Source organism: Haliotis rubra, unplaced genomic scaffold, assembly GCF_003918875.1.
Source record: "Haliotis rubra isolate DU_JTF1 unplaced genomic scaffold, ASM391887v1 Scf393, whole genome shotgun sequence".
NCBI lineage: Eukaryota > Metazoa > Mollusca > Gastropoda > Lepetellida > Haliotidae > Haliotis > Haliotis rubra.
In genome coordinates, this window is record NW_025767072.1 from 199,699 (window position 1) to 224,510 (window position 24,812).

At 40.0% G+C, this 24,812-nt stretch overlaps 1 protein-coding gene across 1 annotated transcript; it reads right to left on the reverse strand.

Moving 5' to 3' along the window:
- Window positions 1-3,988: 3,988 nt before the first annotated feature.
- Window positions 3,989-5,824, reverse strand: LOC124286835. Its single transcript, XM_046723277.1, has 2 exons — window positions 5,076-5,824; window positions 3,989-4,318 (listed from the first exon to the last, which is right to left on the reverse strand). The coding sequence occupies exons 1-2, from the start codon at window positions 5,673-5,675 to the stop codon at window positions 3,989-3,991; spliced, it is 930 nt and encodes a 309-aa protein (XP_046579233.1). The 5' UTR covers window positions 5,676-5,824.
- Window positions 5,825-24,812: the final 18,988 nt, after the last annotated feature.

A 24,812-nucleotide genomic window follows, 5' to 3' on the forward strand; every position in this document is an offset into this window, starting at 1 on the left:
TGTTTCGGCTAACCATCTAAGAAAAGTTAGATGGCTGTTGGTCTTTACGCTCTTGATGATGGTCCTGTTGTACTTAAAGGATATTACTGCATCATCTCTATGTTGATGTCGGATCAAATCTTTGAAGGGCGTTTAGAAGTGGAAAGCAAAAGAAAAGCACGATTTATGAGTGTCAACACGACACGTCGTGTTATTCACAATAAAAAGTTGACATTCATAAATCTTGCTTTTCTTTTGCATTCCTCTTCTAAACGCCCTTCAAAGATTTGATTGTGGGGGATATTGATGACTTTGTCCTCTTGTTATATTTTAGCATAGTGGTGGAACGTTTCTGGAAAGTACTGATATGTTCTCCTTTCAATTCTGCCTTGCTCAGTATAATGTATCGTTGTTTCTCTTTCAGGTTGATGCAGACACTGTCCTAAGTATTGATGATGAAAGGTTGGCAGGGTTTATTCCCAGACTTGGCGATCGAGTCGCTTTAAGAAACTTCTGTTCGCGAAAACAGCAGCCAAAACACAAGACAACAAAGAGGTCATAACTGTTTGATTTGCTGAAAAGTAAAATAAGCAGAATGGATAATGATGGGAAAAACTCGAGCACGGATGATTCAGCTCGCTCTCCAGATTGCTCAACATGAAAATACGAGAGAAAGAAAACCAGGCGAATAGAATTTGGTTGGATCCACAACAAAAAGCAAATACGTAAACGACTTGGTGGAGGAACTAGGAAGTTAGATGTCAGCCGGAACGCAATAAAGGCAGATCTTCTGAAAATTGGAAAAGATCTCTTTTTTCCAAATGGACATTCCACAAAAGGCTCAACAGAAGACTTCCTGTTTGACCTTCTTGATTTTAAGGAAACACCCGTCCCAGAGGATATCACAGTTGCAGATTGTTATGAACTATTTAAGACGGGGATTATCACTTTCTACCTCCACACAGTGGATCAACAGACTGAGAGAACACATACGGTATCACCTTCTACCAGCCCAAGTCAGACCAGGGTCACCACGAGGTCCATGAAAACGAAGCAGGCAACTTTGACACAGTCTGATAGATCCAGAACATCTCTTGAATTGAACAACATTATGGCTAACAAGAGATCTTTGGAGCCATCGCCTTCAACATCTCACAGTGATGTCACAAGTGTCAGTGAGAATTCAACACCGACCTCAGATCACAGTGATTGTGACATACTAGGTGAAGCTTGTGCGGCAATTGGTGGATTCGAAAATGATGATACTCTCCCTGACATCACAGAGGAAGAAATTATTTTCAATTTTGGGCTTGAGGCAGACCTGGAAACGATTCAGAACAGCCCGGAGCCTGACGTTGTGGTAATGAAGATTCATCGTGGATCTATGGCGTTCCTTGAGATATGTACATATTTTAAAGATCCCACAGTTCTGGGAAAGATAATCAACATTGTGCGTGTTCTTTCAAATGGTGAAGTTGAGCAAGCGCAGGATACAGGTGGTGTATTGAAAGACACACTTGCAGAGTTTTGGGAAACCTTCTACAGCCAGTGCACGGTTGGGAGAAACGTGAAGGTGCCGTGTCTTCGCCATGACTTTGGTCCAGAAGAGTGGAAAGCAGTGGGAAGAGTCCTCGTCTATGGATGGAAGACACTTGGATATTGGCCTGTCCTCTTATCACGGATCTTCATTCGTCATTGCCTTTTTCCTGATCTATTCGTATCCAATGTTGATCTGATGAGCAGCTTCAACGACTTCATCTCATCTGTCGACAAGGATGTCTTCCAGAGGTCAGTTGAAAATTTCGAAAGTGTGGACTCTGAGGAACTTATCGAGGCACTCGACACACATGAATGCCGAACACGTGTTAATAAAGAAAACATCGTTGCTGTCCTGTTAGAAATCGCACACAAGGAGTTACTGCAAACACCAATGTTTGTCTGTGACTGCTGGAGGGAAATTCTTCAGGGCATTGACATTTCAACTGACAAGCTTGACAAGTTGTACAATACCCTGGTTCCCACCAACAGAGAAGTTGCCCGGATCCTGGTCTTTCCGGAAACCAAAGGTCCTCTGGAGACGGATGTTGCCAAGTATCTGAAGAGATACGTAAAGGAACTCGACCAAGAAAAACTTCGTTTGTTTCTGCGGTATTGTTCCGGCTCAGACCTACTTATCTGTGATAGAATCACTGTCGAGATGATATCCATGAAGCCGTTTGAACGACGGCCGATTGGACACACATGTGGATCTGTGCTTCAAGTTGGTAACCATTATGACAACTTCATGGAGTTCAGAGGCGAATTCGACAGAGTCCTGGAGAGCAACATTTGGATTATGGATCTTGTTTGAGTCTAGAATGATATTTTCTTTTCCATTTGTGATAACGTGAAATTATTATCAGAGTATATTGGACAATCAAACAACATGCCTTTATTATTAATTCCTGATTTGTTCTTGCATCAGATGTGATTTGATGTTCATTTAACGCGTTCTGACTGTGTTGTGAATTAAACTGAGCAAGTTTGGTTACAAAGAATAGTTTCCTTTTTTCAAGATATTGTCAGTGCAGTGTAAGCTAGATGGCACATATTAAACATTGTTATATCAGCGTACTATTCATATTATATTATTCCAATTTGACCAGAAGAGATCAAAGTTGATATTTAGGATTTGATTATATTACTTATGTATATTTTTCATTTCATAAAGACTCCAAAGCACGTAAATATTACGTGAGTAGAACTTGGATGAATGTTCTTAATAAGCTGTGAGTTTATGCCGCCAAGTAATATAGTGGTATTTCTACAATGATTGTGTTTTAACAAGAATAATTCCTTGTCTTAGTAAAGGAAGTACTATTATTTGTGTTTAATGAAAAGAAATTGTTTTCAAGTTTAGTAATTTTAAGAGTCAAAGTTGAAACAGTAAATGATTGTGTTATCATTTACTGTTTAGCTCCTGCACTTGCAATCTGTCAGTCTGCACACATGGCAAAGGCGTTGTTTTGAAATATATGTCTCATAAACTGATCGTACCATTCAGTGAAAAGTCATTTAAAAATTGTTTCAAAGTTAAAATAACATTGTTCAGTTATTTTTCACTGTTTTACTGCTGCTCACGTTCATTTATACGTGCAATTTACAGCAAGGTATTCGTTGTTTCTTCACTGGAAAAATATTAAAGGTAACTTTAAAAAAGGTCATAACTTCTGTTTTGATTTGTTTACTAGAATTTAGAATAGATTAACATATGTGAGGTTACTAACATGTTGATGCGGCTTTCTCATCCTCACGAGGTACCCATTCACAGCTGGGTGGACAGGGACATATAGGCACAGTACTTTGTCGAAGTTTACTGCACGTTAGCTTCACCCGCAACTAGGTGTTTGCACGTATTCATGTGGCCACCATCTGGTCATATACCAACGGATTCGTGGGTTCTTTTAAGTGCACAGGGTTGTGTACTGTACACTAGGGGTTGTGACAACACTGAAAGCGTCTGCGCACAAACTGGACTCCAAGGTTTTTACACCCGGTGACAGGTGGGCTCAATCCCGACACCTCAAGCTGTCTGGATCACTAGCCTGGCGCCTTAGCCAGCCCGCCCACCATGCCCCCATAGTTGATAAGTTGATAGAAATATGGTGCTGAGCATCTGCTCAGCTGAAACGTCAGCAGTATACATGTCGATGATATCACATCACACCAAACTTCATACTTCCAACTAGGTGGAAATTAAGTAAATCAATATATCATTTAGATTTTATATTTAAGATATATGTAAGTCTTATAATGTAACAATGGTTACAGGAGAACTCGATAAGTACTGCTCGCAGTCCTGGTTCTATTTTGAATTACTAGAGGGCCTGAGTCTGAGACAAAAAAGCAAATCTTTGATTTTTACAAATGTACTTTATATCTTGTTTTCAGTAACCGAAAGTTGCTTAAAAAAGAATTCCATGGAATTCAGTATTGGTGGCAATATAGCATCCAGGTCGTGTCGTTACATTTAGTCAATTTCGTTTCGTATTTCCCGCCTAAGAAACTGATACAACAGGATTCCGTTTTCCATACAAGTTGGGTTTTGTCGTCCATGTTCTTCCATTAATAGCTGGCAGATTTCGAACACGGTCTCGTCGCAGCAGAACGGCCCTTTCGGGCGACTCTGTTGCACACACAAGTCAACTTCTTGGTCTGAAACTTCACGCAGATAGTCATGTGCGTCATACAGATCAGCACATGAATACATGACAACCGGTTTCCCACCTGGAGCCTGGAGGTGTTTCGATGATCTTATTCTATGTGTGTTCCAGAGTTTCACAACCTCATCTAATTCAGACTGAAAAAAGAAATACATGCTATAAGGGGTAGATAATTAAGGACCAGCTGGATGATTATCTTATTTATTATTTTCATTTGTATTGGTGTAAACTCATTTTTGACATGATCACACCGTTGGAGAGGATATTCTCACTATTACATGGGGCTCAGTGACGTAAGTTATGGCCAGAGGATTTTGTTCAACATTGCGACCAACATAGTGTTCTCGCTACCTCATATATGCACTACACGCTCATGTACATAAAACTAACCCACATAGCGACTCAGATGGACACGCAAACACATTTATTTCCGACAAAACATACTTTAAAGATATCACTCTACCCAGCTGTAAATGGGTAACCCATAATCATGTGATTAATACGGGCATGCTATCTCTGAGCGCCTCCAGAGGCGGGAATTGAGATGGAAATTGGGTTAACATTAATGCGACAGTCATCATCTGTTAAGATGAATTCAGCGCTATAGAAATCCATTGCATCATATCAAACCGTAAAAACAGTTTACCTTTAGAATGAATAAGAAAACGGTTTACAACTTGGTTTTCATACTTCACAACGTGTTGTCATTAATATTACCCATTTTACATTTTGGTAAAATGCTCATGGCTCGTATTTGACAGTTACTATCCCCCCTTCAAACAGTATAATGTCAGGATTACTCAAAGTGTTTAATCGCTAAATCAATATCGTGGACATAATTGACAATTGTTTCAAAAGAACATACACATAGTTTGACATTATAGATAAAACTACCTGTATCAAGTCCATGAAACAAAACTGAATCAAGGATTTGTCGAGAAAGCCTCCAACAAAGAGGTCCATTCCTTTCAAGATCTCGAAGGTATCAATCCAATGCTGACAATTCATCTTCCGTAAAGTGCCCCACCATTGTTCAATTCTTTGATTGTGATTGCTCGATCCAACCAAGAAACAATTATTTGCATATTGATCTTGATCGTTACGTCGTAAGAATGACAGCATGTCCCTCACATGACCATTTTCGGTACCTTTATCCGCTCTAATACGAGTTGGACAACCTTTCCGCCTTCTCACTTCTTGCAAAAAGTATCCGGCAATAAGCCTGGGATCACTGCTTGTTTTGTGAGCTTCTAACCAAACAATATATCGAGAGAAACCGTCGATTGCGCCGTTGATGCATATCCCATATGGCTTGAGTTTGTCATAACTGTCCATATGCCAAAGAAAGTTTGGTCCATAGTTGAAGTATTCTCGTCTCAGGAGACGATGACGACGTCGCAGTTTCACACCTTGGGGATCGATGATCTGCATGAGCTGCCTCACAACCTCCTGTGTAACAACTAGTCCATTCTGTATACATTTCAAATGCATCATTTTGTACCCAAAACATTTCCCAGAAACCTGCTGTTGCTCCGTTAAAAAAAGGGCAATGTCAACAATGTCACTATGTTTTCCACGGCGATATAGACTCTTTCTTTTCAGGACCCTCTTAAGTGTACGTCTGCTAACAATGATTCCGTTGATATGCGCTAGACACGCCAATATTTCAGTGTATCCTACTCCCAGTGAAAAATATAGAGAAATCGCTTTCTCCATTACCGCACCAAATGAATACAGCATGAATAGAACAATATATATAGGTAGATACTAAGTCCTACGTAGGAGATAGTAAGTCCTACGTAGGAGATACTAGGTCCTACGTAGGAGATAGTAAGTCCTACGTAGGAGATACTAAGTCCTACGTAGGAGGACTAAGTCCCTACGTAGGAGATAAGTCCTACGTAGGAGATACTAGGTCCTACGTAGGAGATACTAAGTCCCTACATAGGAGATACTAAGTCCTACGTAGGAGATAGTATGTCCTACGTAGGAGATACTAAGTCCCTACGTAGGAGATGTCCCTACGTAGGAGATACTAAGTCCTACGTAGGAGATACTAAGTCCTACGTAGGAGATAGTATGTCCTACGTAGGAGATACTTAAGTCCTACGTAGGAGATACTATGTCCTACGTAGGAGATAGTATGTCCTACGTAGGGAGATAGTAAGTCCCACGTAGGAGATACTAAGTCCTACGTAGGAGATACTAAGTCCTACGTAGGAGATACTAATGTCCTACGTAGGAGATACTAAGTCCTACGTAGGAGATACTAAGTCCTACGTAGGAGATACTAAGTCCTACGTAGGAGATACTAAGTCCCTACGTAGGAGATACTAAGTCCTACGTAGGAGATACTAAGTCCTACGTAGGGAGATAGTATGTCCTACGTAGGAGATACTAAGTCCTACGTAGGAGATGCTAGTATGTCCTACGTAGGAGATAGTATGTCCCTACGTAGGAGATACTAAGTCCTACGCAGGAGATACTAAGTCCTACGTAGGAGATAGTATGTCCTACGTAGGAGATACTAAGTCCTACGTAGGAGATACTAAGTCCTACGTAGGAGATAGTATGTCCTACGTAGGAGATAGTATGTCCTACGTAGGAGATACTAAGTCCTACGTAGGAGATACTAAGTCCTACGTAGGAGATATACTAGTCCTACGTAGGAGATGCTAAGTCCACGTAGGAGATGCTATGCCCTACGTAGGAGATACTAAGTCCCTACGTAAGAGATACTAAGTCCTACATAGGAGATAGTATGTCCTACGTAGGAGATACTAAGTCCTACGTAGGGAGATACTAAGTCCTACGTAAGGAGATACTAAGTCCTACATAGGAGATAGTATGTCCTACGTGGGAGATAGTAAGTCCTACGTAGGAGATACTAAGTCCTACGTAGGAGATACTAAGTCCTACGTGGGAGATACTATGTCCTACGTAGGAGATACTAAGATACATTGTATTGTCTTCTTAATTGGAATATTTTAGCTTTGTTCACTAGTTTTATATTGATATCTGTGATTGTCTAGTATTTTTTTACTGTCCTTCGTCGGCAGGTTTTTATAATAACTATACATATTTTATTGCAATGTCAAAATGTTCTCGTCACGATATGGCTGAAATATTGCCGATGTGACGTTAAATAATTACTCACTCACACTCACTCACTAAGTCCTACGTAGGAGATACTAAGTCCTAAGTAGGAGATACTAAAGTCCTACGGTGGAGATAGTAAGTCCCTACGTAGGAGATACTAGGTCCTACGTAGGAGATAGTAAGTCCTACGTAGGAGATACTAAGTCCTACGTAGGAGATACTAAGTCCCTACGTAGGAGATACTATGTCCTACGTAGAGATATTCTATGTCCTACGTAGGAGATACTATGCCCTACGTAGGAGATACTAAGTCCTACGTAGGAGATACTAAGTCCTACGTAGGAGATAGTATGTCCTACGTAGGAGATACTAAGTCCTACGTAGGAGATACTAAGTCCTACGTAGGAGATAGTATGTCCTACGAAGGAGATAGTATGTCCTACGTAGGAGAAACTAAGTCCTACGTAGGAGATACTAAGTCCTACGTAGGAGATACTAAGTCCTACGTAGGAGATGCTAAGTCCCTACGTAGGAAATGCTATGCCCTACGTAGGAGATACTAAGTCCTACGTAAGAGATACTAAGTCCTACATGGGAGATAGTATGTCCTACGTGGGAGATACTAAGTCCTACGTAGGAGATACTAAGTCCTACGTAGGAGATGCTCTAAGTCCTACGTAGGAGATACTATGTCCTACGTAGGAGATACTAAGATACATTGTATTGTCTTCTTTAATTGGAATATTTTTAGCTTTGTTCACTAGTTTTTATATTGATATCTGTGATTGTCTAGTATTTTTACTGTCCTTCGTCGGCAGGTTTTATAATAACTATATATATTTTATTGCAATGTCAAATGTTCTCGTCACGATATGGCTGAAATATTGCCGATGTGACGTTAAATAATAACTCACTCACACTCTCACTAAGTCCTACGTAGGAGATACTAAGTCCCTACGTAGGAGATACTAAGTCCTACGTAGGAGATAGTAAGTCCCTACGTAGGGGAGATACTACTAGGTCCCTACGTAGGAGATAGTAAGTCCTACGTAGAAGATACTAAGTCCCTACGTAGGAGATACTAAGTCCCACGTAGGAGATACTATGTCCCACGTAGGAGATACTAGGTCCTACGTAGGAGATACTATGCCCTACGTAGGAGATACTATGTCCTACGTAAGAGATACTAAGTCCCACATAGGAGATAGTATGTCCTACGTAGGAGATACTAAGTCCTACGTAGGGAGATACTAAGTCCCACGTAGGAGATACTATGTCCTACGTAGGAGATACTAAGTCCTACGTAGGAGATACTAAGTCCTACGTAGGAGATGATATGTCCTACGTAGGAGATACTAAGATACATTGTATTGTCTTCTTTAATTGGAATATTTTAGCTTTGTTCACTAGTTTTATATTGATATCTGTGATTGTCTAGTATTTTACTGTCCTTCGTCGGCAGGTTTTATAATAACTATATATATTTTATTGCAATGTCAAATGTTCTCGTCACGATATGGCTGAAATATTGCCGATGTGACGTTAAATAATAACTCACTCACTATAACTATTAACTATAATAACTATATACTAAGTCCTACATAGGAGATACTATGTCCTACGTAGGAGATACTATTAAGTCCTACGTAGGAGATGCTATGCCCTACGTAGGAGATACTAAGTCCTACGTAGGAGATACTAAGTCCTACGTAGGAGATACTAAGTCCTACGTAGGAGATACTAAGTCCTACGTAGGAGATGCTAAGTCCTACGTAGGAGATGCTATGCCCTACGTAGGAGATACTAAGTCCTACGTAAGAGATACTAAGTCCCTACGTAGGAGATAGTATGTCCTACGTAGGAGAGATACTAAGTCCTACGTAGGAGATACTAAGTCCTACGTAGGAGATACTAAGTCCTACGTAGGAGATACTAAGTCCTACGTAGGAGATACTATGTCCTACGTAGGAGATACTAAGTCCTACGTAGGAGATACTAAGTCCTACATAGGAGATAGTATGTCCTACGTAGGAGATACTAAGTCCTACGTAGGAGATACTAAGTCCTACGTAGGAGATGCTAAGTCCTACGTAGGAGATGCTATGCCCTACGTAGGAGATACTAAGTCCTACGTAAGAGATACTAAGTCCTACGTAGGAGATAGTATGTCCTACGTAGGAGATACTAAGTCCTACGTAGGAGATACTAAGTCCTACGTAGGAGATACTAAGTCCTACGTAGGAGATACTATGTCCTACGTAGGAGATACTAAGTCCTACGTAGGAGATAGTATGTCCTACGTAGGAGATACTAAGTCCTACGTAGGAGATAGTATGTCCTACGAAGGAGATAGTATGTCCTACGTAGGAGATACTAAGTCCTACGTAGGAGATACTAAGTCCTACGTAGGAGATACTAAGTCCTACGTAGGAGATAGTATGTCCTACGTAGGAGATAGTAAGTCCTACGTAGGAGATACTAAGTCCTACGTAGGAGATACTAAGTCCTACGGCCCAGAAAGCGGTGGCTCATGGGCCAATCTGGTGGATTCATTAATCTTTTAATTTTTCTGCTGGAGTATGTCATCCGGGTATCCTTGGTGCTGCAAGTCGGAGATCCGCTTGTTTTTAGCATCGTCCTTGTGATACTCCGTGGTGGGTGGGGAGCTCGGATGATGAAATCTAATACAATAACCATGGCTTACGAAACACCAACAAAAAAAACCAAACGTCCTCTTGACAATGACCCTGTTGATGATGACCACAGACTGCCTAAATCGATTGAGTATTGGCCACGTTTCCTTGTAATCGAGACTCTAGACAAAAGTCCATTAAAGTTGAACCCTTTTGCAGTATCTAAGGGTATTCAAGGTATTGCTGGGGATGTAAAGAACATTAAACGTCTCCGTTCAGGTGCGCTGCTAGTTGAATGCGCGAAAAAAACACAATCAACCAACTTGATGAATACAGAATTGTTCGTTGGCATTCAGGTCTCGGTCTCTGCTCACAAAACTTTGAACACAAGTAAAGGAATCGTCAGAGACCGGGACAGATTGTTTGATGATATGTCAGAACTTGACATAGTATCAGAAATGAAAGATCAAGGTGTTCTTTACGTTAAGCGCTTTACAACCCGAAAAAACAATGAAACTTTCAGAACAAATACCTATCTGTTTTCCTTTTCATCCCCAAATGCTCCCAAATCGCTGAAGGCAGGTTACTGTAACATTCCCGTCGACATCTACATCCCTAACCCACTCAGGTGTTTTAAATGCCAGAAATATGGACACGGTGTAAATACTTGTACATTGTCTGTTGTGTGTGCTCACTGTGGTGAGAAGACACACACAACAGAAGATTGTAACAGTACTTTTAAAAAATGCACCAACTGCTCGGGCGACCATTCAGCTTTTTCTAAAGAGTGTCCCATTTGGAAAGAGCAAATGGCAATTAACAAAATCAAATTTACCCAAAATATCACTTTTTCTGAGGCCAAAAAACTGGTAAAGAGATCCGACCTTCCAGAGAGTTATGCTGCAGTAACCAAATCACCATCTCAGTCTAGCTCTAAAATAACAAAATCATCCACTAGCTGCCAAACAACCTTGACTTGGGTCAAAGGGGACTCTCCACAGAATTTGTACCCTGAGATATCGTCTCAGACTGAGGAATCACTTCCTGGTACGTCAAAATCTTCTTCAGATCATAAATCTTCCTCTCAATCACGCTCACTCACTCAATCGTCATCTGACAATCAACAAATTGTTCAAAGTAAAGGTAAGCCTAAGCCTGATGCTAACAAGAAACAAAGTGGCAGAGCTCCAAAGGGGTCTCAAAATAAAATCAAACTTTACAACAAATACGGATCACTTGAGGATATGGACGTGTCCGAAAACGTCCAATCTAGGGCACGAAGCTTGTCGCCCTCCAAAACAGTGCGGGGTAGATCCCCAGTAAATCCCCCGAAAAGATAGTTAATTCCAACACCATCGTACAGTGGAATTGCAGAGGACTACGGCATAATTACAATGAGTTACAGTTATTAGTCCAGGATTGTATGCCGTCAGCATTTTGTCTGCAGGAGACTTATTTAAAGCAGACGGATCTTTTTTGACCTACATTTCAATGCTTATCATTATTTCTCACCTCCAGGTGACAGGGCCACTGGAGGTTCTTCAATCCTAGTCAAACAGAATGTTATCCATAGCCCTATTACACTTACTTCTAATCTTCAAGCAGTTGCAGTGCGACTCACTTTACACGTTGCATTTACATTATGCTCTTTGTATATCTCACCGTCTTCAGTCATTCAGAAGACTGATCTTCAAACTCTGTATGACCAACTCCCTAAACCCTGTATTATTATGGGGGACTTAAATGGCCACAACCCACTCTGGGGTAGCATAAATACAAACGCTAAAGGTAAACTACTGGAGGAGTTTTGTTCAGACAATGATTTATGTATTTATAATGATGGTTCCAACACGTATTTACACCCTGGTACAGGAACCTATTCTACTCTCGACTTATCAATCACAAATTCAGAATTACTAAATGAATTTGAATGGTCAGTCCATGATGACCTATGTGGAAGTGACCATTTCCGACTATACTAAAACCTGTAAACCCATCTGATATTACACCATATTCGAGATGGAACTTTAAAAAAAGCTAACTGGCCTTTGTACCAAGCTCTGTGTTGTAGCAGACTTAAACCCGAACTCTTTATAGAATGTACTGATCCTACAAAAGATTTCTCTGATGAACTTATTAACATTGCTGATGAGTGTATCCCCAAATCCTCTGCAATTCCACACATACGAAAACCATGGTTCACCAATGAGTGCAAACAGGCTAGGAAGACACGGAAGAAAGCTGAGAATTATTTCCGTCGCCATCCTATGGTCCATAATTTGAATAAATTTAAAATTTTAAATGCCAAGGCACGGCGTACCTTCAAGCAAAGTAAACGTCAATCCTGGCGAAATTATGTCTCAAAAATAAATTCACGAACGCCGATATCAAAAGTATGGAATATGATCCAGAAAATAAAAGGTAAGGGTTCTAAATCTAGCATTAAGCATCTGAAAGATGGAGACGAATTATTAACTAGTCAATCTGATATTGCAAATAAACTCGGAGAAACTTTGGCCAAACACTCTTCCTCATCGAATTATTTACCTCAATTCCAAAATTATAAAAAACAACAGGAAAGGAAAACTATTAATTTCAATTCAGATAATGGGGAAGATTACAATGAACTGTTTTCTATTCATGAGCTTCATACTGCTCTTGATCAAGCTCATGATACGGCTACAGGTGCTGATAACATACATTATCAGCTCCTGAAACACTACCGGATTCATGCTTAGAAACCCTTTTAAACATTTTTGATGATATTTGGACTTCTGGACAATTTCCTTCTTCATGGCACGATGCTATTATTGTACCCATCCCTAAACCTGGACGTGATCATATTGATCCTTCCGAATTATCGACCAATCTCATTAACTAGCTGCGTTTGCAAGACCATGGAGCGCATGATAAATAATCGACTTGTGTGGTACTTGGAAACTAATAACCTTATAACAGACATTCAATGTGGTTTCCGTAAAAACAGAAGTACTATCGATCATTTAGTGCGTTTAGAATCCTTTATTAAAAATGCCATTATTAAAAAACAACATGCAGTGTCGATCTTTTTCGATTTAGAAAAAGCATATGACACCACATGGAAACATGGTATTTTAAGAGATTTACACGATTTTGGATTGAGAGGCCGTTTGCCTCTTTTTATATCACAGTTTTTAACGGACAGGCAATTTCAAGTTCGTGTGGGTTCTACCCTGTCTGATCATTACAATCAGGATCAGGGTGTTCCACAAGGCAGTATTTTATCTGTCACACTCTTTAGTATTAAAATAAATAGTCTGTCAAAGGTTTTAAGTGATTCAATCGATGGATCTCTTTTCGTGGATGATTTTAATATTTCTTGTCGTGGTAAGAATATGCATACTATTGAACGGCAACTGCAGCTGTGTTTAAATAAAATACATAAATGGTGTCTTGAAAACGGTTTTAAATTTTCCAAGTCCAAAACTAATTGTCTACACTTTTGTAGAAAATATAAGCCGCATAAAGACCCGGAACTATCTCTAAATGGCACTCCTATCAAAGTTGTTAAGGAGGCCAAGTTCTTGGGTATTATTTTTGACTCACACTTAACGTTTCTACCACATATTAAAGCACTTAAAACTAAATGCCTGAAGGCACTTGACTTGTTGAAAGTCGTTTCCAATTCTAAGTGGGGAAGGGATCAAGCTACCCTCCTCCACCTATATCGCTCATTGATCCGCTCGAAACTTGATTATGGCTCCATCGTATATGGTGGAGCCTGCAAAAGCAACCTAAAACTCTTAGATTCAGTCCACCATCAAGGTCTGAGACTTTGTCTTGGGTCCTTCAGAACATCTCCTGTTAACAGTCTCTACGTCGAGGCAGATGAGCCTTCTCTTACCCAACGCCGTATAAAATTATCATTACAGTATATTACGAAGCTATATTCTAACGAGTCTAATCCTGCGTTTCACTGCATCTTCGCTCCTCTTTATGAGGAGTTGTATAACAAAAAGCCATCTCTTGTTCCGCCTCTTGGGCACAGAATTAAACCATTCCTTTCTTCTGCTGGCATTGAGCTGGAGAATATATCTCCTTCTCGTCTTCTTTCTTCTCCGCCTTGGCAATTGGTGAGGCCAGACGTTGACTTAACATTAACCACATTTAAAAAATCAGAAACTAATGATTTACAGTATAAACAAGAATTTAGTCAATTAAGAAATAAATATAATAACTATAAATCCTTATATACAGATGGATCCAAGGATGGTGGCGCGGCTGCTTGTGCCACTGTCATTGGGTCCAAAACAATATCTTCCAGACTACCTAATGACAGTTCAATTTTCACAGCAGAAGCAAACGCAATACTAACAGCTCTTAAATATATTAATAAACACCGTAAATATAAACAATATATCGTCTTTTCAGATTCTCTTTCATGTCTTCAGGCTATTAAAAATATTTCTTGCAAACATCCACTTTTATTAGAAATTATTGAATTGTACAATGAACTTGCTACTGGCCAATGCGACATCGTCTTTTGTTGGTTGCCCAGCCACGTTGGCATTTCTGGGAATACTATGGCCGATCTTGCTGCCAAGGCAGCACTCAACAAATCTGTGACACCACTTCTCATACCATACTCTGATTATAAAACCAGCATTAGAACATACATCCGCGATTTAATGCAGAAGAAGTGGGACACCCAAGTAGGTATTAATAAATTACAAGCAATAAAACCCTACATTGGTTACACCTACTTGGGTTGTCAGTCCAGATTTGAAGAGGTCATTATGCGACGATGTCGCATTGGCCACACAAGATATACTCATGAATATTTACTAAAAGGCGAAGATCCTCCGTTTTGCATCCCTTGTGATGAAAGAATCACAGTCAAGCATGTCTTGCTTGACTGCATTGAATATTCCATCACAAGGGATATCTATTTCAAATCCAAAACTCTGAAGGATCTTTTTAATAATGTCAGTTCTCATTTAATTATTGCATTTTTAAAAAAATTAGATTTGTTGAGTGATTTGTAAATAGATATATATTTTATTATTGGTAGTTTAGATTAGCAACTGAGATTGTTAGTGGCTGTATCCTCAAAGGGGGTTGAAGTATTGTACAATTATTGTCCTCCTGAGAGGGTACGTAAGTCCCAAAACATTTAGTCAATCTAAGTGGACCTGCTTTTTAATCGTAGAATAAGTGTGTTTTTAATTTATGGCTAGATTTCTCTACTGTCGCCAATGGCTGAAGGGATGGTGTAAATCCAGCTAGGGTCCATGCAGGTAGCAAAAGTAATGTAAGTCCCCATGGTCCCTAGTATGGTGATCTACCTTCAGTTGTTGGCGATCTATAGCCCATTTTCACATTGTATTGTCTTCTTTAATTGGAATATTTTAGCTTTGTTCACTAGTTTTATATTGATATCTGTGATTGTCTAGTATTTTTACTGTCCTTCGTCGGCAGGTTTCTATAATAACTATATATATTTTATTGCAATGTCAAATGTTCTCGTCACGATATGGCTGAAATATTGCCGATGTGACGTTAAATATTAACTCACTCACTCACTCACTAAGTCCTACGTAGGAGATACTAAGTCCTACGTAGGAGATAGTATGTCCTACGTAGGAGATAGTAAGTCCTACGTAGGAGATAGTAAGTCCTACGTAGGAGATACTAAGTCCTACGTAGGAGATACTATGTCCTACGTAGGAGATACTAAGTCCTACGTAGGAGATAATATGTCCTACGTAGGAGATACTAAGTCCTACGTAGGAGATACTATGTCCTACGTAGGAGATAGTATGTCCTACGTAGGAGATACTAAGTCCTACGTAGGAGATACTATGTCCTACGTAGGAGATAGTAAGTCCTACGTAGGGATACTAAGTCCTACGTAGGAGATACTAAGTCCTACGTAGGAGATCCTAAGTCCTACGTAGGAGATACTAAGTCCTACGTAGGAGATACTAAGTCCTACGTAGGAGATAGTAAGTCCTACGTAGGAGATAGTAAGACCCCAAAAAAATTTTCACCGTGGCCCTACTACGCTTCCGTACCATCGAGTAACACTCTCTTGTTTGTTTCAATTTCAGCCATCATCAAACATTGGCTTGTACTCTCTTTTGCCCTGAAGTTTGTGTTGTTTAGTTTCAAAACTGGTTAAGTGGATGTACTTGGTGACTCTAAAACACTGTCTCTCACAGTTTGTAAACAGTGAATGAGAGCAGTCAGCAGACAGCCAAGGGTTTGAATCAAACTTTAGGGATCTGACCTTCCCTTTGCTCTAACCCCTATTAGCTGAAAGATTACTTGCGCGTTGACAGTGTTGTTATATTCAAGCATTATCAGATAAAGGTGCCATATGCAGATGGACTTTCAGACGGAGTAAAAGAATAGAGCAAAAGTAGCACTAAGGGCTTTTTCGGGTAGAAAGAATAAAGTAAAGTAGCAAAATATGAAGATTAAACAAACTAAACTTTAAACCAAATAGCGTTAGTGACCTCTTTCAGCAGGGATAATGAAAATAAAGAAAAAAAAGGGAAGAATCAAAGAAAACTTTCCCACTCTGAAGAAAACAGCAGAAAGCCCACATTAATCGTTGAAATAGCAACATAAACACAATACTTTGCTACCGAAACAGTAAAAACGGCAACGAAAGAGTATGAGACTGCAACATTTTTATATCAGCGAACTTTGACCTCTACTGCGCATGCGCATTACGATCCGCGCTCCTTTCCAATTTCCGAGCAACCGTGAATCGCGTAAATATGTCGAGATTATTGCTGTCAATCATTTCATACGAATGAAAAGTAAACTAAACAAATGTGCACATAAGTATAATGATAAATGTCAAATAACACAACAGAAATACTTAAAAAGGGAATGTAACTTTTGTCCAAGCTGAAAAATGTCAACATGCGGTCGAGACTTCCTCTTTCATGTGCGCATGCGCAAAATCGAAGTTGCAGGCTCTTCGTTTTTTTATGCAGTTTTAGCGATCTAAAGTTGCCGTTTTTACTGTTTCAGTAGCGAGGTATTATATTTATTCTGCTATTTCCACGATTAATGTGGTGTTTTTTGCGTTTTTCTGCACGTTGGCAATGTTATCTTTGGTAGGCCTGATTGTTCTCAAAGAGAAAGAGTGTGATCTGGACTAACAGTTGTCAGACTTCCATTCAAGTGTGAAGGTTTCGGTGACTGACTGGGTGAGCTCGCTGTGTGCTGTCGGTCATGTCTCACTTTGAGGGTGTTGATTCGAAACGTGTTAGTAATCACTAGAGTAGTAGAGATTGTACTTTACTAAGAAAGTGTTAGCCCGTATATAACACGTATTATACCACCCACACCATGACACTACAGTCCCTATCCCGATTGTCGACCATGATCGCTTAACCCATTTCACAGAGCCGGTCATTAACGGTGGATGTTGAAAATCACTAAGTACGGAGTTTTCTATTGACAGGAGGAGATTTTATAGAATTAATTTTTAATTTTTACAATTATAGCCCAGCCATCCTGGTAAGATTCTGACCTAATCCACCATAAATTGCAACAGAAATGATTTCAACTGTTTTAAGATCCTGAAACATTCCTTTATAACATATAAATAGTCTAGGAAAATCTCAGTGGTATAAACAAGGTCAAATTCGACCTCAAGGTCATAGGGGTCATTTTGCTTTAAAAATCTTAGATGGCAAAGCAAACGTTTTGTGTAACCTACATATTTGTAGAAATAAATAGAATAAAATATATGGTTTAAAAGGGATAAGCTATATCCTCATCATATTTGTTCTAGTTTAAAAGAAGAAACGTTCTGGGGATGAACATGCATGCATCTGGCTTAAGGCTACATTCTCACAAAAACGTCTGTGTCTAGATCTGTGTTTGAGTAAGTCCAGACTTTCACCCGTTTCTCCATTCAGGACCAGGACCTTCTCTCCAGCTTGAATGATCTGTTCTGCTGTTATGGATTCAATGGGCTGGTTGAATAATTTCCCACAATCTCTGAAACTTGTATCTTTCTGAAACTATTTCTTGGTAACAGCTTTTTCAATTCCATGTATTAATGTAAGTTCAGATTTCATTGCAACCCCATCCACTTGCATTGGCGCCATATCGACACGTCACCCATCTACAGTTCCAACAATACAAAATTTCGTCTTTTCATAGAGGTAGTCTCGGAAGTATTTTACAGCATATCCTTAGCTCGCCAGCATCGGAGATAGTGTGTTACCCATAAGGAACAACCTTTCGACCTGTGTGTGTACGTGCATTACGTAATGTTCATGTATGTGAAATTCCATTGTTGAGCAATATAGATGTATGCATTTAATTTAATTCCGATTTATTGCACAATCTGTCAAATGTTAAATTTTCTCACATAATTAGGCGGTGAGTAATTACCCTTTCGGATCTTTTATTGTTTATAAAAAATGTCACATCACATCTGTCAGTTAAGCAGCTATTCAGTACTAACAAACGCACCTTATAGCTGTAATCAATAAAATACCAAATATATGTGCAATTCAATCATTTAAGACACCAGTCAGCGATCTAATATGGGAGCAGTGTCAATTCAAACATTGAAAAGAAAATGTGTGAAAGTGTGTGTAAAAGAGAAAGTGTGTGATCTGGACTAACAGTTGTTAGACTTCCATTCTGTGAAGGTTTCCGTGGCTGATTGGGTGAGCTCGCTGACTTTGTGTATGGCGATCAGATAGCTCACCATGAGGGTGTTTATTCTAACCGTATTAGTATTCACTAAACTACTGGAGATTGTACTTGACTAAAGTGTTATCCAGTATACATAAGATATGTTATACCATCCACACCATGGTACTTACTTCCCCATCCTGATCACCATCTAGAATTGTGGATCAAGCATATCTCTCGCCACTACGTCGCTTACAACGTTTTTTGTCATCACTGAATCAGAGGAAAAACCTAAAATCGTCTGTAAACATGGCGCAAAGCCATCCCAGGTGGATGCCTCGCCTGTCCCAAATTTTGCCGTCAATATTCGGCTAACCCATTCCAAAGACATTAGATGTTCAAAACAGTAGATGTTGAAAATCACCTTGTACAGACTTTTCGATTGATAACAGGCGCCGATTTGAAGCTATTGCCTCGAACAATTAATGAAAAGCTAGGTCTCATTGCAATCCCATCCGCTTGACGGCATACTGACACCTTTTTTCTGTTCCTAGAGATAGTTTCGGAAGTATTTCAAAGCGTATCACATCGGAGATTGTGAGTTCCCCATAAGGAACACGCCCTTTCACCTGTATGTGCACGTGTGTCACGTGATATTCATGCGCAATGTGAAATTCCACTACTGAGCAATATAGATGTTGCTTTGATATGCATTTAACTTTATTTCCATTTTATTGCACATAAAGTTAAATTTTAAATTAATAAGGCGGTGAATAATTTATCTTCTTAAGGCCAGACCAGTTTTATTTCTTGTTTTACGCATCCGCCGGTCGTATTTTTTCCAGAATAAGGAAAAAGATTTCTCCGCTAAAATAATTTTAGTATTTAAAAGGAATATTACTTTGACTTGTCATGTTTTTCCCCTCCTGCTTTCTGGTTTTCTGAGGACAAAAATCCGTAAAACAAGTAATAAAATTGGTGTGGCCTCAAGTGGAATTGCTACACCAAATCATATTAGTCACATCACCCCTGTCAGTTTTCAGCTATTCAGTAGTAACAAACGCACCTTATACCCGTAATCACCAATTTAGTAATCACTGCTCATGCTATCGATCACTGGTTTACAGGACCAGGATTATTTACAAGATCCTGTGATATAGCTGGAATATTCCTTACTGCCGTGAAAACACAATTCACTCACTCACACAATACTGAAAATTGAAAGAAACAATGAAAGCGGCAATTTTACAAGCACTTTATTTATCAATCTTTGTTCTCGTGTACAGATTATATCGTCTGTCAGAGAACTACAAACTGTGTCATGATAAGAGCTGCTCAAGAAATATACATAAAACTGTCTCTGCTAGAGTGAAAGCTTTGTGATATACAGGCACGTTGAGCGAAATACACAACTAAGTCTAGAGTTCTCACCAGTTTAGAGTCCGACATTCATCAGAAAACAACATAATATGTCACTTTTAAGTTGCAAAAACATATATTTGATCATGAAACTATTAGTGAAATGGTATACAGAAAACTGTACTTTGAAACAACATATCTCAGTTTTGTGCTCTCAACTCAACCAACCCTGACATTCATTAGAAAACAACATTATGGCTTAACATAACAACTTAGTTTAAGCGGCAACAACACGAATATGATCATGAAACTATTAATGCGAGGATTCAAAACATTTATAATACCCAGAAGAGTGAAGTGAAATAGAAAACATTGCTATGTGAAACATTTTTGTGTAAAACCTGACATCACATATTTTCATCACATCAGATTTCAAAACATCGCACAATGTCTCCTAATGGTGGTGGTAATATCAATTATTTCAACATGAAGATACTAATGTGGTAATTCTAAATACTTTGTAGACATTGTACAATCCCTCGTGCAGCAAAACATCACATTTAGCAAACTTCGCTACTTTCTGTAAACATGTAACAGGAAACGAAACGGACCCTTCTATGTCCGCTTCGCCGAGTAACGTAGAGGTTATTGAAACGTCGGCTAGTCTCTCAGTTACACTGGTAACGTCACACAGTCTCATGTCTTGTGTGTTTTCTATGTCAGCGCATCGTGAATCAGAGACCTCTTTGTGTCAGTGATGTCGATGTCCCCACCGCTGACCAGCCTCATGTTGACAGTGACTTCATCTGGCAGCAGCCAAACACCAAACATGGGGTACAGGTCTTCCGTGAACATCTCATCAAACTTGGCTAAAACAATCTCTCTGTTCAAGTCGATAAATGCGAGTCTTCCCCTCGCCACATCCAGCACAAGGCCATAGTGGAGGGTGGCCTGTGTGCCGGGAGTGCGGGACACGGTGTTCTGCTGACACTCGCCCTGCTTCCTCTCCCTGTACACCGTGGTACAGAGACTTCCTGGGTGTCTGTAACATCTCTCTACACGGACACACCAGGAGCGACGCTGATTAGAAACCCACCGCTCCCTGTCCACCTGGCTTGCCTCACTCACCCCCATCTCCAGTACAAGCCATCCCCCCACTTCCCTCACCAGCCGCAACCTGGTGAGTGTCTCCCAGTATCTAGGTGTGCTGTATACTGGGGTGAGAGTGGAGTGGGGTGGAAGTAGGGGGATCGGGGTGGAAGCACAGGTCCCACAATACTCCTGTAACCTGTGCCTCTCCTGATGTGACTGTGTGAGGGGTGATGAGTTGACCAACTCACCGTCTTTAGTTACGTGGTACCAGTCTGTGGGTGCTCGTGCGGCGTCCAGGTGTAGTTCAGGACCTGGAAATACAGATTGGGTTTGTTGTGAGACGTGTTTATTTACTGTCATTGACATAGCCGGGTGTTTAATCGGAATTGCATGTGCTTATCTGTAAACAGCGGAATCTTCCAATGTGATTATCTGTAAACAGCTGAATCGTCCTATGTGATTATCTGTAAACAGCTGAATCTTCCTCTGTGATTATCTGTAAACAGCTGAATCTTCCAATGTGATTATCGGCACCTGTGAAGGGCCACCTCCTCGTGGTGGGTGCTGGGTAACGCTAAGAGCCCTTCAACCCCCCCGTTGTGGACCCGGGGGGATATTTGGTCCACCAACCCGTTTGCCGTGGGTTGCGCCCCTGTGTCGGTGGAGGACGGGAGGCTGGTGGTTGAGGGCACTGGTTCCAGGAACAGTGTTCCTTTGCCCAACACACCACTTCGCCCCTTACTTCCCCTAGACGGGTGGTTGAACTGGCCCGGTTCAATCAATCGGCTGGTCATGCCAAGCCCTGAGTATTATTGTATTTCCAAAAAATACTTAAACTTTTTAACTTGTTTTGATAAAAGTCTTGGCCAAATTATCTATCACTCGAATTGCATGTGCATCTTCATCAATTTTGTAATTTGCCTAGAGTCATATACCCAGAAGGCGGTGGCTCATGGGCCAATCTGGTAGATTAATTAATTCTTTAATTCTTCTGCTGGAGTATATCATCCGGGTATCCCTGGTGCTGCAAGTCGGATATCCACTTGTTATTAGCATTGTCCTTGTGATACTCCATGGTGGGTGGGGAGCTCGGATGATGAACCTTATTACCAACAAACATGGACTACCGAACCCCTAATAAAAAAACCAAACGTCCTCTGGATAATGAAGACGAGCAACGGCCTTTAACGCCTGTAGAACATTGGCCACGGTTTCTAGTGATTGAGACAGTTGACAAAACACCTCTCAAGCTGAACCCTTTTGCAATATCTAAGGGAGTTCAAGGCATAGCTGGCGAGGTAAAACATCAGACGATTGCGATCAGGTTCTTTGCTAATAGAATGCAACAGGAAGCAACAATCCAACAACCTCATGTCAATAGTTTCGTTTGTCGGTGTTCCTGTTTCAGTTACAGCTCATAGAACACTCAATACCAGTAAAGGCATTGTTCGTGACAGGGATCAGTTGTTTACTGATATGACTGAAGCTGACATAGTGTTTGAGATGCGAGATCAAGGTGTTCTGTATGTTAAACGGTTCTCCACACGAAAGAACTCACAAACACAACCTACTAATACATACCTTTTTCATTTTCAACATCGACTGCCCCAACAACAATTAAAGCAGGTTACTGCAATATCAAAGTTGACACTTATATTCCCAACCCGCTGAGGTGTTTCAAATGCCAAAAATATGGCCATGGCGTCAATACGTGTACACGATCTGTCACATGTGCTCACTGCAGTGAGCAAACTCACACAACGGAAGACTGTGACAATGATGTTAAAAATGTACCAATTGTTCAGGGAGTCACCCGTCATACTCCAAAGACTGTCCTATCTGGAAACAACAGATGGAAATAAATAAAATTAAATTTTCCAGAAACATCAGTTTCTCTGATGCAAAAACTTGTTTTATCTCGGGAAGGCACAGGAACGTATGCGTCTATCGTTCAGATAGCCCTGAAACAACCCCAAAGTCAAGACATCATCTATAGACTGCCAGACAGACTTGACATGGTTGAAATCTGAAGCACCTCAAATATACTCAAATGAACAATCAACTCAAACATCGGATTCACTTTCTGACATACAGACTCCATCACAAGACCAATCATCGTCTTTCACCCAGAATCAATCACCAGCACAAAACCCACAAAAGTCTCACAGAAATATGAAGCAAACCAAAGCAAGAACTGAATCTTCGAAAGGACATCTAAGTGATAGAATTTCAAAAGGGTCAGATAATCAGATCCAACTATTTAATAAGTTTGGATCTCTGGAAAGAATGGATGTGGCTGAAAACATCGAGCCACGGGCGCATAGCATATCGCCCTCTTAAAGGTACGGGGTAGATCCCCAATCATTCCACCCAAAGATAGCTTCCCTAAAGAATATTATACAGTGGAATTGCCGAGGACTGAAGACCAACTTTAACGACTTACACCTATTGGTTCAGGACTTTAGTCCATCAGCATTCTGTCTGCAAGAAACATATCTAAAGCAGACAGATAATTTCAGTTTACGTCAGTTCAATGCATGTCATTCTTTTTCTCCCCGGGTGATAGGGCTACGGGAGGATCTTCCATCCTTGTACGGCATAATGTACTCCAAAGCCCTGTTTTGCTTAAAACTAATCTTCAAGCCGTTGCAGTACGCATTACTCTGCACGTTGCTTTTACTCTCTGCTCGCTGTATATTCCGCCATCTTCAGCTCTTCAGCAGGCTGATATTCAAACACTTTACAATCAACTTCCGAAACCCTGTATTATTATGGGTGACTTTAATGGCCACAACCCACTATTGGGCGGTACAACTCTGAACGCTAAAGGTAAAATACTGGAGGAGTTTATTTCAAACAATGATTTATGCATATATAATGATTGTTCAAACACATATTTACACCTGGCACAGGAACGTATTCAGCTCTTGATTTGTCAATTACTGATTCTAACCTATTAAATGAGTTTGAATGGTCAGTCCACGACGACCTCTGTGGTAGTGACCATTTTCCTACAATACTAAAACCTGTAAACCCATCTGATGTTCCTCCATCATCAAGATGGAATTTTAAAAAGGCTAACTGGCCTTTATATGAAACTCTCTGTTCTGCCAAACTTAAACCTGAACTTTTTATAGATGTTCCTGATCCTATAAAAGACTTTTCTTATGAACTGAATATCATAGCTGACTATTGTATACCAAAGTCCTCTGTGGTTCCACATATTCGGAAACCATGGTTCAACGATGAATGCAAACAAGCTAGGAAAGCGCGGAAAAAAGCTGAACATTATTTCCGTCGCCATCCTATGGTGCACAATTTAAATAAATTTAAAATTTTACATGCTAAAGCGCGGCGTACCTTTAAGCAGCATAAACGCCAATCTTGGCAAAATTATGTATCTAAAATAAATTTTCGAACGCCCATGCCAAGGTTTGGAACATGGTCCAGAAAATTAAAGGTAAAGGTACTAAATCTAGTGTCCATCATCTTAAACATGGAGATCAATTACTTACCGATAAATCAGATATTGCAAATAAACTGGGTGAAACTCTCGCTAAACACTCTTCCTCTTCTAATTATGTGCCTAAATTCCAACAATATCAAAAACAAGAAGAAAAGAAAACTATTAGTTTCCATTCAGATAATGGGGAAGATTATAATGAAACATTTTCTATTCATGAACTCCATACTGCTCTTGAGCAAGCTCACGATACTGCTACAGGAGCTGATAACATACATTATCAACTCCTGGAAGCACTTACCAGAATCATGTTTTGAAACGCTATTACATATTTTT